The sequence below is a fragment of the Sphaeramia orbicularis genome, chromosome 15, assembly GCF_902148855.1.
Source record: "Sphaeramia orbicularis chromosome 15, fSphaOr1.1, whole genome shotgun sequence".
In the NCBI taxonomy this organism is placed as follows: Eukaryota; Metazoa; Chordata; class Actinopteri; order Kurtiformes; family Apogonidae; genus Sphaeramia; species Sphaeramia orbicularis.
In genome coordinates, this window is record NC_043971.1 from 32,824,673 (window position 1) to 32,839,572 (window position 14,900).

General features: G+C 37.7%; 1 protein-coding gene across 3 annotated transcripts in view; it reads right to left on the minus strand.

Annotated features, from left to right (window-relative positions):
* LOC115434693 (gamma-adducin-like) overlaps positions 1-13,589 on the minus strand; it is a 33,735-nt gene extending 20,146 nt beyond the window's left edge. Inside the window, exons 1-3 of one of the 3 annotated variants that reach the window (XM_030156775.1) lie at positions 13,410-13,589; positions 2,441-2,512; positions 1,434-1,674 (exon numbers count right to left, since the gene is read on the minus strand). In XM_030156775.1, coding sequence (XP_030012635.1) covers positions 1,434-1,634 — 201 coding nt within the window. In that variant the 5' untranslated portion in view covers positions 1,635-1,674; positions 2,441-2,512; positions 13,410-13,589. Of the gene's footprint in view, positions 1-1,433; positions 1,675-2,440; positions 2,684-13,409 lie in introns of those variants that run through there. The other 2 variants (XM_030156774.1, XM_030156773.1) reach the window with 2 other exon arrangements.
* Positions 13,590-14,900: the final 1,311 nt, after the last annotated feature.

A 14,900-nucleotide genomic window follows, 5' to 3' on the forward strand; every position in this document is an offset into this window, starting at 1 on the left:
TTAAAACCTGACAATCAATTTATGCCTTTGAGATTAGCCTGTGAATTGTGAGTATGGTTTCTAGTGAAACAGCACTATTTTTTTCTGTGTGCTGCAGCTCAGTGCCAGCATTCTGCTTCATCCTACCACGGTTCCCATGGAGATGAGTGAAGTTCCACTTGTTGGGCCTGTTATGCAATCACGGATGAGTGTGGGCTCGTCTTATTTCCATGCACTTCATTGGCATGTGTTTATAGCACCTCCTTATTCTTCATCTAATCAGACAGCGCTGCTGTGGTTTATATTATACAGGGATAATATCAGATGATGTATACTGTACGCAGAGTGGCATACAGATACAATGTAAAGGGCTGACTCGAATAGTCTATGAATTAAAACAAAATAAGCCATCTACAACTGTTTTATACATTATTTTATACTTTCATTTTCAATGCAAAAATGCCAAATATCAGCTTGTCCTTATAAGAACGTGCTGCTACTCTTTGTAATAAATCATCATTAACAGCGTTTGGAATATTTAGACAAAACAAGCCATCTGAGATCATTAGCACAGACTAACTGGACTAATTGCGATTGGTATTTTGGAGTATTTTTTATATTTAATTTACAAATGAATCTCATTGAGAAAGCATCTGAAAAATCAAAATAATAGCAATGATAATTAGTTTTCTTTCTTTCATGCCTTGCAATTATACAATCTGATGAATCTGCTTCAGCTATGTCCTCTATAAAACCTTTACATATAGCTGGTTTATGTAAATAGATATTCTGTAACACTGGAAAAAATCACGAACAATGGCAAGATGTAAACATGATAAGCTTTTCTTAGTGGTCTGATTCTTTATCAATTCCTGATTACTTTTGTTTATGGAGAAAGTAGACATGCATAGGTTTTTTAGCATCGACACAACTGTTTTGCACTGTAGAAACAGAGCATAAATTGGACATGAACTTGGCTCAGGTCTGCAATGACTCAACAGTTTAACCGATGCTTAATATTGAATGCAGAGGTGCATAATTTTGATGTCATTGCTTTTGAACATGCAACTATCAGAAAACAAGCTGGCATTGACAGATAGAACTGAACTTAGAGGCATGTAATTCTGATACATTGTAATTACAACCTGGGCTTATATCCCATCTCTAGTTGACATGTAAGTGGAACTACAGTAGGTTGATCTCATTTTAGCCGCAGCCTTTCGCTTATTTTATCCATTTCTGTTCATAAGCTTTGGAATGATTAAACTCAGTGGAGACACATTTATCTGCTACAGTGCTGCGGTGCAAAATGGCCTTCACATAAGACAAAAAACCATCCAAATGTATTTCAGTCAATTCTGAGTCTGCCCTCGCTTTAAAAGCATAGCTATTACTCATAGACAGTGAAAGCTTGTGTGTAGGAGGCCTCTTAGATGGAGCTGCAGGCAACATACTGGGCTCTGGAGGATCTGGGTGACCCTTTTCTTCTGCTCCATCATGTTGAAGTCCTGCCTCAGGTCTGGGGACATATTCTTGCTGCGAAGATACTCAGGGTCGTTCTCGTCCATGCGGTCAAAGTAACGCTCCTTGGAGTCGTTGCTGGACAAGGCCAGGGTTAGAGAGCCCGCCGTCTGCCTCACCTCCACCAGACTCATGGTGCCTTCACTGCACGGCCTCTCACTCTTCTTCTGGAATCTGTAAGAGAGAACAAAACATGAAAGCTGATTTCACATTCAGGCTGTCAAGGCAACGGGTGTTGTTTCAACAGCAAAGATATGGTGACTCATGTAATTACAGGAATGGAGACAAAAGGGAGCAGAACATTGTTATATGATGGATCCTGTTCTGCACATAGCTATTGATTTGCAAATGGATGGATGTGTTAGTCATGGATGCTGCGAGAAAAATACATTTAAAAGCACTTTAATAACATAACAGCAGGCATATGCTCTTTTTAATCCTAACAGCAGACACTTTACAAGGCCACCAGCTCACACAGGAACCTTTTCATGTGAAGGTTAAGTTAGCAGAAAAGTCAACACATTGTTCTATTTCTACAGTACACTTTAAAACAAGCAGGATGAAAAACAGCACCAGCAAAAACCTGTTAGCTTTGTCAGCAGTAAACAAAGCTAAGCCTCATGCAAATCATCCTATTTGCATAACAGTTAGCACCTTTAGCGCTGGAGTGTTACCTGGATGTGGGGGTGGGGTGGGGGTACATAAAAGTAGTTTAAGGCCAAGAAATAAAATACTTTTAACACGATGAAACAAAAGAAAATATAGTCATGCCGGTTGATAATTAAGCAACTCAGCGCATGGCGTCAAATTACACCTTTAAACTATTTATACATCGCGAGAATAGGCGCGTTACTTCTGAACTTTACGAGATTTAAGTTTAAGTTTTGAAAAAGAGACGAAAATTTTAACACACCAGGCAAAACTAATGCTATAAAATTACCTTTAAAAAAAAGTGCTGGGTAGAGAATGAATAACCTTCGGACGATGGGATGTCGGTTTTCTCAGACAGAGGCTCCAGAAACAACGTGCGCGAGAGTAGAAAAAAAAAAAAAAAAAACAAGCCAAGCGGATGTTAAGAGTTACATCGTTAGCAAAAAGAAAATAAATGCAGCCTATGGATTCAGTTCAACTTGTGCTGCTCCAGTATTCAGACAGAGCAGACTGCCCGCTGTGTAAGTATTGAGTTGAAGAAGAGTGAAGAGTGGCTGCTTAGAGGAGGATGTGGGTGTGTTTGTGTGGGAAAAAGGAAAAGTGACCATGTGACTACACTTATCCACCCACCAGGCCTTATGTATTCAGCGGGACAAAAGGAATGGCCACTCGGGCTTAGCTGCTCAGATTCACTGCAAATGAAGGTTCCCTCCTAATATTCCTGTATGGATTGTTAGCTTACATTAACCCTTTCATGCATGAATTATGAGAACCTTAATCAAGATTTTTCTTTCCTGAGTGTTTTTATTCCTCTTTAGGCATGAAAAAACCCCCAATGTGATTGAATTATTATTATTATTATTTTTTTAATCAACCTGTTTTTCATGGAGTTACAAAAACGTCCACTCAGCTACACCGTGAATTTTATTTTTTTTTTAGATTATTCACATTTTCATCATGTAATTTTGCTTTTTTCACACTATAACACTGACTTATAATTATTATAATATGGAGCTATCATCATTTATATGTTAGCCTATCTACAGGGTGTCCCATAAGTCTCCATACATAGGAGACATAATACATTCCATACATATATGGTTCTAACATGTATTTCTTTATATTTCTTCTTTATAGGTCTTCAGCAGTGGAGGACACGCATTGAAATGTGTTCCCGACAAAATGGCTGTCATATAGAGCATATTATATAAATAAAAATGGTTTATGTCAAGAAACGTTTATTTTTCCTACAGGGTGGGGAAGCAAAATTTACAATGAACATTTAGTTGTTTTTTTCTCAGCAGGCACTACATCAATTGTTTTGAAACCAAACATATATTGATGTCATAATCATACCTAACACTATTATCCATACCTTTTCAGAAACTTTTGCCCATATGAGTAATCAGGAAAGCAAACGTCAAAGAGTGTGTGATTTGCTGAATGCACTGGTCACACCAAAGGAGATTTCAAAAATAGTTGGAGTGTCCATAAAGACTGTTTATAATGTAAAGAAGAGAATGACTATGAGCAAAACTATTACAAGAAAGTCTGGAAGATGCTATTAAAGAAGAATGGGAGAAGTTGTCACCCGAATATTTGATAAACACTTGCGCAAGTTTCAGGAAGCGTGTGAAGGCAGTTATTGAGAAAGAAGGAGGACACATAGAATAAAAACATTTTCTATTATGTAAATTTTCTTGTGGCAAATAAATTCTCATGACTTTCACTAAACTAATTGGTCATACACTGTCTTTCAATCCCTGCCTCAAAATATTGTAAATTTTGCTTCCCCACCCTGTATGTATGGAGACTTATGGGACGTCCTGTGTATTATAAAAGCCAAGTGGCCTCTGTGTGCGTGTGTCCTGGGATTCACACAAAATCCAGAAAGAGCTGACTGGTGCAGTTTGGCATATTTATGTATTTTTGGTCAAGGAATAGACTAGTGAAACGGCAAGTTGGTAGAACCAATATTTAGGGAGATACTAGTAATTTTGGAATGCAGTAGCCTTATAATCACATTGCTATACCCAGAACGCTTTGGTGGTGACTGCTGGACAAATGCAGTACAGCATGCATGAATTACTCTACAGCAGGGGTGTCAAACTCATTTTCTTTCGCGGGCCACATTCAGCCCAATTTAATAAGAAGTGGGCTGGACCAGTACAATAAAAGCATGATAGCCAATAAATAATGACAACTCCAAATTGTTTTAGTGCAAAAAATAACATTCAATTATGCCAATATTTACATTTACAAACTATCCAAACAAAAAGGATGTGAATAACCTGAAAAAAATGGAATTTGTTAAGAAATATAAGTAAAATTTTATCAGTAGTATGCCTCGACTTATCATTTATACATATGCACTACAGATCCCATCTACAAAGAGACAAAACATTTAGTAACAGGCAGAATATTGTTGAAATTCCACTTAATTTTCTTTAGACATTTCAGGTTGTTCATATTTGTTCAGGTTATTCCCATTTTATTATTAAAGGATAGTTTGTTCATGTAAAATTTTTCATAATTTAATGTTTTTTGCACTAACTCAAACACTAAAAATGGTGTTGTCATTATTTATAGGTTGTTATGATATTATTTGTGACTTTGATGCCCTTACTTGCACTTCGTAAATTCATCCCGCGGGCTGGATTGGACCCTTTGGTTTGGCTCCCGGGCCTCATGTTTGACGCCTGTGGCTTACATTAAGGATGTCAAACTCATATTAGTTCAGGGACCACATACAGCCCCATTTGATCTGCAGTGGGCCGGACCAGTACAATAAAAGCATGATAGCCAATAAATAATGACAACTCCAAATTGTTGCAGTGCAAAAAATAACATTCAATTATGCCAATATTTACATTTACAAACTATCCAAACAAAAAGGATGTGAATAACCTGAAAAAAATGGAATTTGTTAAGAAATATATGTAAAATTTTATCAATAGTATGCCTTGACTTATCATTTATACATATGCATTACAGATCCGATCTACAAAGAGACAAAACATTTAGTAACAGGCAGAATATTGTTGAAATTTCACTTAATTTTCTTTAGACATTTCAGGTTGCTCATATTTGTTCAGGTTATTCACATTTTATTATTAAAGGATAGTTTGTTCATGTAAAATTTTTCATAATTTAATGTTTTTTGCACTAAATCAAACACAAAAAAATGGTGTTGTCATTATTTATAGGTTGTTATGATATTATTTTTGACTTTGATGCCCTTACTTGCACTTTGCAAATTCATCCCGCGGGCCGGATTGGACCCTTTGGTGGGCCGGTTTTGGCCCCCAGGCCGCATGTTTGACACCTGTGGCTTATATTAAGGGTGTCAAACTCATATTAGTTCAGGGACCACATACAGCCCCATTTGATCTCAAGTGGGCCGGACAGGTCAAATAATAGCATCAAAATTTCTCTGTTTTAGTGCAAAAAAAGTGCAATTTTAACCCTTTCCTATATGAATTATGAGAACCTCAGTGAAGTGTTTTTATTCCTCCTTAGGCATGAAAAAACCCCCAATGTGATCGAGTTTTTTTTTTTTTTTTCATGTAGTTACAAAAATGTCCATTCAGCTACACCATGCATTTAATTTTTGAAGCAAAAAAACATGTATTTTAAACCCAATATCAGAAAGTGATATGAAAACAATTAAATAAAAACATTTTCAATGCTCCTAATCTAATGTTTTCTCACATTTTAACATATTATATAACTAGTTATTACTCACTGCAAAAACAAAACAAAAACCCTGTTAATTACAGTCTAACAGTTAATTGATTTACACTCAAACGTTACTGCAGATCAGGTTTATCAAGAACAGGAAAGTTACAATAATGGTATAAATTGAAGTGTGTGGGATGATGCATAAGCGTCCACTGTGTTGGCTGATATGAAACTAAAACAACAAAAACCCATGAATATACAAGAGAACAGCTGTAGAATAACTGTCCACTGTAGTGACCACTATGCATGAAAAGGTTAATTATGTCTTTTATATTATGTCTCAGCTTCTCATCTTCACATGTGCATTACAAGATCGCAAAGGATCGACAAAGGCACAAAATATTTAGTAACAGGCAAAATATTGTTAAAATTTCACTTATTTTTCTTTAGAAATTTCAAGTTGTTCCTGTTTTTTTTTTTTTTTTTAGATTCACATTTTCATCATATAATTTTGCTTTTTTCACACTATAACATTGATTTATAATTATTATAATTTGGAGTTGTCATCATTTATATGTTAGCCTATCTATATTATAAAAGCCAAGTGGCCTCTGTGTGTGTGTGTGTGTGTGTCCTGGGATTCACGCAAAATCCAGAAAGAGCTGACTGCTGCAGTTTGGCATATTTATGTATTTTTGGTCAAAGAATAGACTAGTGAAACGGCAAGTTGATAGAACCAATATTTTGGGAGATACGAGTAATTTTGGAATACAGTAGCCTTACAATCACATTGCTATACCCAGAGCGCTTTGGTGGTGACTGCTGGACAAATGCAGTACAGCATGCATGAATTACACTACAGCATAAAAACTACCACATCTAGAACTAGTGAATTCCCACGGGTCAACACGCTAGTTGTGCTATTATTTTACATGACCAATCCACTTGAGATAAAATTGGGCTGTATTTGGCACCTTAACTAAAATGATCTTTGCAAATCTATCTCATGGGCCAGATTTGAACCTTTGGTGGATTGGTTTTGGCCCGCGGGCCACATGTTTGACACCCTTAGCTTACATCAACCTTATTACTGTAGTGCTGTTTTAAACAGATGCGGTAGGCTATCCATAACATCCCTGATGGAAGTTGTTATAGTACTGCTGCTGCTCTTTGTAAGTATGGGAAGCAGAGGTTTGTGTGATTTTATGATTAAGCCTCTTCACTCCATTCCTCCCTTTTTCTCTTATTCTCTGCCTGTGTGTGATTCATTAACTCCTGCCACTTCATTTCATAAATAACTGAGACTCCTGTGTTCCCACAGCCCCCGAGTGGAGGTTTTCATCAAAGCTATATAGCCCAGCTATACCAAAACAGAGCACTTCAAAGCCAGAGCAAGAGCTTTTCTCAAAAAGTGAGTGCCTGCTGTAGAAGTTTTCAGAAAATATTAGGATGTTTGCAGACAGAAAGCAATGTAACACAGATGCCCCTATAAGTTATTTAGACGTAGGAAACTTTAATGTCCTCCAACAAGCAATTTGTGGTACATCACTGAACATTCACACACATTTAAAGCATATCAATCAAACAAAGATCATCAGTTGCCAGAGAGACAGATATTTAACCCTCTACTTATACTGACTTTCTTAAAATTCAGTTAAAATACAGTTCTTCTTCAGATATGATTCATTTGGACATTCAGAGGCTCTGTAGGGAACATGTAATTTCCGTCATCTTCTGCAATACTGATACATCAGTAAAACCCATGTAATTTGACAAATGATAGTGACTGGGGATGTTTTTTGTACAATCAATTATATATTTTGTTTTAAAAGTCTCTTTTTCTTCAGTTTTTATTACCCCTCGGCGGAAGGGTATTGTAAACGTTTTGTCGTCTGTCCGTCTGTCTGTCCATTCAACAACATAATCACATTATCTGAAGAATGCATTGAGATATCTGCACCAAATTTATCCTGTGGATGCATCTTGGCATGGAGCAGAAGCCTATTGAAAATCAGTGACCTTGACCTACTTTTTCAAGGTCAAATAGCCTTGTGCCTTGTGCAGTTATAATTAGAGGTGGGTAATCCCAGCTCCATAGAGTAAAAGTCCTGCTATGAATTGGTTCTACCTGTTCACTTTACACAGGTGATTCCACTAATTATCCATCTACCTGGATGAGGAGTTGTGCTCATCAAACTGGGCTGGTTCAGTGAATGGTTGGAACAAATACATGGCAGGACTTTTACTCTATGGAGCTGGGATTACCCACCTCTGGTTATAATATCTGAGAACTTTCAAATAGAAATATAATAAATTTTACACAAAGACAATCTAATCTAAATTATAGTGCAGTAACTTTCAACAGAATCTTCACTATATTTGGCCGAGGGGTATTAAAAGTGCACAGCACATTATGTTCTCAGTTTTGATATAACCTTTGAGTTGAGTTGTTGTGAACACCTACATAATCAGTAAATTAAATGTTGGAAAATACCAGATTACCTGATTTCCACTGAGAAATGTAAAATACAGAAGACAATATGATAAATGGAGATGAATCACTTAGGAAAGGTTAAATAAAGAGTAAAGTTTATTCGGAAGTCACCACAAAAATAGTTCTAGGTCTTTACGGGATAAAATGTATGTCAATAGATGTATATGCACTGCACAAACACAACAACATACATACAACTATATACTACAATATAGCATACTCCACATTCCGCATGGCTCAGTGTATTTTGCATCCTCTTATTAAAAAATAAAAAAGAATGTTGGTTCTGGTATATTTATTACCTTTACATCAACAAAACTCAGTTGCAGTTAATACACTGTTGCCCATAAAGTTAGAAAAAATTAGTTTCCAGACATATTCATCTTTTTATTTATTTTTTTATACACATTAGTAATCACCTTTGACCAGGTGCAACGATTACATTCTGAGTTACACTTTATCTATCAAGAAAAAATCACATTGTCACAATCATTTCATGAGAAGAGATAAAATATTTTATTCCAACTTCATGTGCAACCGTATACATAGGCTACTCTTCTATATATGCCATAGAATTTAATTACACAAATGTATATACGGTACATCAACACTACAGTACAAACTGAACTTAATGAGATTCTATGAATTATTTATCCACCACTTGTTACTTTTCACAGTAAGAATGACCACTGAATTATTTTGCTTTGCTCTCTAAATGGGACACGAACTCAACTCATGATACAGTAACACCAGCTAATGGGGTGTCATGTGGGGTTGTTTTAACAACCACACAGCTTTCCTTCAATGAATTAAATTGGCTCTCTTTCTGTAGACTAGAAATGAAATCAAGAAAAAGTGAATGTGAAGCTGTGCAGATTTGTCCAGCAAGGTTCAGGGATCCCTTCTATCCTCCCACCACTTCTCAGCTCTCCTCTGCATTGCTGGTTCTTTCTATTCTGTCATATTCTCTCAGCCCACGCAGCTATTAGTAATAACCGAGGCTACACAGTTATTAGTAATAACTGTGCTATTACTTATATAACTACACAATCGCACACAAAAATTTGATTTTGGGGGTTGGGAGATGGTGGGGAGGTTGGGAGTGATAGAAAGAGAAGGATTTGATCTCTGACTGACATAACAATTCCAGGAAACAGTGGAGTCTGGGAGGCGGAGCAGATATGTAGACATATGGGTTGATGTAATGAAAAGCAGAACTTTCTCACTCCAGAGCAGTGTGACCCCTCAAACCCTGAAACCCAGCCTCCCTGTCTCTGGCAGAGTTCCCACTGAAACTACTGGCTTAAATGTCTGCACACACACAGACCCACAACATCCTCCTACCTAACAACCCCCGCATTCTTGCTGACAATTTGAACTTTTCAGTGAGGGCAGCCTATCTTGAAACCATTGACCAAATGTCAGATGTTATTAGTCGATGTCTCATTCATACCGATTACTGCTGAGGATATTGATGTCTGCAGATAAAAGCACACCTTTGTCTTATCACAGACCAGCTATCCACTGGAAACAACCCAGAAATGTAGACACGCAAATACTGTCCAGATACATCAATGAAAAAGAACATATGCAGTGAAAATGTTCAATAGGATAAGAGCAAGCATATCATTCTTTATAAGGAGAATCACAAAGAATCCCATTTTAGAAAGAACAAAATATTGATCCATAAATTGAAATTCGTGTTTCATAGTTTTTGTGCAAACTTAAATCCTTTTTTCTTGCTTTAGGAAGTGTCTGCTTTCAGTTCTACTGCATGCTGGGAAATCTCCATTTTTTCCAACAAGCATCCTTGACACAAAGTAGATTGTCATTAGATTCAAATAGTGATGAAAGTTAGTAGATGATGTAAATTTCTCATGGATAGTCGAGCACACAGTCGACAGCTGACACAGCAATGCAGCCTATACATGTGAGGTATTTAAGGGAAGGTGATGCTGATGGTGGCAAAGAGTAGAAATGTAATATGAGCTGACTTTCCACTGGACAGGTCTGAAACGGAAGACGCAGTTGTTATCATTTCACTGTCAGTGGAGGGACTAGAGGGCAGTGCAGATCCACAGTGAAGCCTGTGAGAGTGGTGTCATCAGTACGTTGAATGTACTGCAGTTTATTTGGGGTTATTCTAAACTGATTCTTAAATGTCACAGTGAAATAAAACGGATCTGGTAGCTGAATTGTCTTAGTCACATCTCATACATATTTTTTAAAACTCATCTTTGCTTTTTTACGCAACTCTTTTACATCAGTGCATCTGCAAAGAATGGTACAAAACAGAAAATGATCTGCATATAGAAGGGGAAAAAAATCTGCATTAGATGGCCATGCTTTTTTTCACTGGATACTATTATAGTTAATGATTCCCACTCAAAGACAGACTCGCTTAGGACTGAAATGGTGTGGAATGAAAAGAAACTTCTGCCTTCCATTGTGATCTTTGCTGAAATTTAAACTGACTAAAGAATGGTGATGGTCTAAATTCAGTCTGTATTCCCTGGAAACATATCAAAACTGTCACCACAAAGTACTGCAGAACAAAAAAGAATCCGGCAGACCCTGTTCTTAGAGAGTCATTGTTAATGGGACTTTTTAATACATTTATCAAGATGTGAAAGAACATTTTTTATTAAGATTTGCATTTTTTTATGATGAGTTTTTGGGGTAAATAACAACTTTGTCTCCTGTCTGGACCAGCTCAGTTACTATGGTAACTGAAGAGCTTTGCTGTATCTGTCAGAGCTATGTCCAGTTTTGCAGACAGGAGGATGTTATCTGCACCGAGCATGAGCACGAAGATCTCCAGATCCACCAGTATGTGCCCTTTTAGTGAGGAGAGCATAAGCAGATGCCAAAGGTTGCACCACCCCCTTGAATGATTGCACTCCCTTGTAATTAGAGTACAAAGCAATAGTTCATTCTGCATGAGTCACAACAATCATCTAAAGATTTCCCTTGGGGTTGAAATCACAACAGTTTCCCCTACATTACCTCAACTATAGCAGCATATGAAATATTAGCATACTGATTTTAGGGTTTTTTCAGCCCCTCCCAGATGCTTATCTCTGTACTCTGGTAAGTGGTGAGCAGCTTTTGTTTCAACTCACTGAGCCCTGACTGAGAGCAGACTTAACACTTACTGTTTAAAGTCAGATCCTAGCACTACACTGTGGGGAACAATCTTTGTAATTCTGTTGAATGCCATAAAAACCCATTTAATTATGTGTATTTTCTTACTGATTACATTTCAGTAGGAATGAGAAGTCTTTTCTGGAGCTTGTCCCAACTACCATCAAGCAAAGGCGGGGTACACCCTGGATTTTGTGGTGAGTTCACTGCAGGGCTGACATATACAGACTAACAACCATTCACTTATGTTCACATTGTTGCAGAGTTTGATTTGGCCACTTAAGCTATTGGATTGTGTACTGATGGCCAGAGAACATACAAACTCCACACAGAATGCCTGGGGTTGAACCCAGGACCTTCTTGCTGTGAAGTCACAGGAATAACCAATGCACCACTGCTGAAACAGACACAGAAAATCAGGCACAATTTGTTGATAATCCGCTTGTCGTACCAGGAAAATGTGTTCTATTAACAGCTCATTTTCACTGGCACTTGACAGAAATAAATGAAATTAATTACATTTTGACTGTTCTGTCAAAAAGGTACTCTTTAACTTGATGCCTCTTTCAATAAATTCCATTACATTAATATAATATACCTGCTATCAGACATCCAGACAAGTGTCATTCCACACTGTAAGAGAAAAAACAAGATGTTCTTTCTTCAGGTTTCCTGGAATGCTGTATATTTAAAAGCACATTTGCATTAAGCGACATACACACACACTTGCGTCAACCTTGAGGAGAAGGCTGGAGAGAAAACACAGCTTGTACCACCAAGTTTTATTTTTGCTACAAAGCAACGCAATTGTTTCTGAGAACTTTACACAGAATATAACACTCCACAGCCTGCTAAAAATGGTTCTCCTACACTCCCACAGCAGGGTGGGTGGCAACAACAGAGGCCACTTTGAACCTGAAACAATTTACATTGTTACAGTTGGATCAGTGCCTTCATAGCATTTAGTTGTAGAACGGCGTCGGTGCACACATGCACATAATCACACACAAACACATTGGGCTGGTGTGGAAAGAGACAGACTCTGTTTACGTAAGGGGAGGAGTTGGCTGTTGTCTCTGCTGTGGTTGTCTTTGGATGGCCTCCATGTTGGAGATCTAGTGGTTAGTTTGTGGTTCACTCAGACTGAGGGCTGAGGTTGTGGTTTGGCTAAAAGATTTATGAATTATCACATTCAAACCAAGACCACTCATTTATGCTCAGTGCTGACAGAAAACAAATCCAAATTCACCTTAGTGTGCAGTAAAAGAAGAGTATTTTAAATGAAATTTGACATAATAAAACTTAATCATATGTAAAGTTCTTAAAAGCAACACTGTGAAAATTGCAAACTAAACAGGGAACTTAATATTGCACGAGTGGGTCACGACCTGCCTTTTTTAGTTTTACGGATGTCTATAATTCACATCACCAGGCACACATATTATGAAATCCAGTGCTGCCCCAGTCCCACATCTTAAATCAACAAATGCTTGTTCAGAGTAATGTTTCTGGAGGTCTGACATTAAGTGAAAGCAGCTGCTCGAAGCCTCTGCAGCTGGAGTTGACGACACAGCTGCAGACAGGCCAGTAGAGCAGTGAAGATCGATGTTCTAATATCTAGAAAGCATTGTAAATAATGGGCACAGTGAAGTCTGATAGTAAAAGATAATGCAGGACATGTTCATTCAGCAGCAGTATACCTAATTAGTTTGTCATACTTTCACAAAAATGTATAAAAACCTTCAAGAAAATAACATTTTTGTGGGCCTGAAACTCTCATTCATCTACTAACAGCATGTTAAACTCACACTTAACACCACTAAACTTTCCCAGACAACCCATTAAAAACTGCACCATGCTGGTTAAGTTATTTGCTTTGATTTTTACTGCAGTAAATGCCAGCTTCAGTGGATAGAAAAGGTAGAAGAATACAACTTACAGTGTTGGTGGATTTTGCACTTTTCCTGCTGGAGATTTCTTCGTTTTGCTTCAAACTCCCACGGTTCCACCAGTTTCCAGATAGCTGTTTACATTATCACTTTGAAGAGGGTCATCTGGTTTCCCAGAAGAGAGGCAACTGCTGCTTTGCCTCTGATCTCCTAAACTCCCTCAGCTCCTCTGTGACAGCGGCTGCCTAGTCTCACAGGAAAGCAAGGAAACTTGTCAGAGGAGGTTCTGGAGACCACGCTAGCAGATGGGACTGGACTGGGCTGAAAAATGGGAGGGAGAAGCTTCCACCCACAACATCTATATATAAAGTCATTATCCTTCCGCCTGTAATGTTAATTTTCCTATTTCAACTGTGAGGTGAAGCACATTTTCACTAGTACGTATGACTTTATTAAGCAGGAATGATTTGCAATATTTGTATCTAACCATAAAAAGTGCAAAAATCTCCTGCCTGTATCTTTGTGAGGCATATTTTTCCCTCTGCATATGGAGTGTTGCTCATGTTCTAAATTTTGCTGTTGAAGAGGACATAGCACACAGTGAATGCTTGCCCACTATCACCTCCTCCCACATATTCACTCTGACTGAACGAGTAGGATATGCTGCTCTCCCATTTTACTGCACCACCTGAATACATCGGCATCTGAAAAGTATCAATGCTGTTGTTGCAAAGATGATAATTACATGTTACAGTCACTGTAAAAGGTTGCCATTTGGGATTGCTAACAAAATCAGAACGAGGATAAGGGATAATCCATATGCTAAAACCGTTTAGTGTGTATGTGGGGGCGCAAAGCAAGATTGCATAAAATAGATCTGAGATGATGTGAGCAAATAAAAACATTTAGGCTTCTAAGCGCATGTCAGTAACATCCTGCTGTGATTTCTTTGACAACTATAATATGATATCTATTATATACAGAGATGTTATCCATTTAAATGAAAAATCACCATCTGGTTAGGATGGAAAACCAACAGGAAACTCACATGCGATGATGTTATTTGAGTTGGCAGCAGCTGATGAGTTAAATTTAGATATTTCTCTTTTCCCACCCACTCTGCTGTTGTTGTTGTCTTTGCACAGGCTGATAAAACATTCATTTCCTGACTTTTCTGCAAACACAGGACCACACCCATATGACAACCCTGGTCAAAAAGCACCCCCAGTGAGGTCAGAGGTCACAGTGTACCGAGGAGCTGTTATTAAAATAAACATCCCAGTGGTGAGTTTTTGAAACTTCTCCAGAAACCTGAAGCATTTATTGCATTTCTTCATGCAGCACCCCCCTTCCACACACACAGACACACACACACACTCACACACCTACACACATACAGATTCAGAAAGAAAAAGAGAGGAAGTTTGGTAGAGAGGATGAGAACAAGGACTGAGAAAGTTTAGAAAATGACATCATGACTGTTAAAACTCATCAAACAATATTCCTACACTACACTGCCATCTAGTGAGGACTAGCAAACA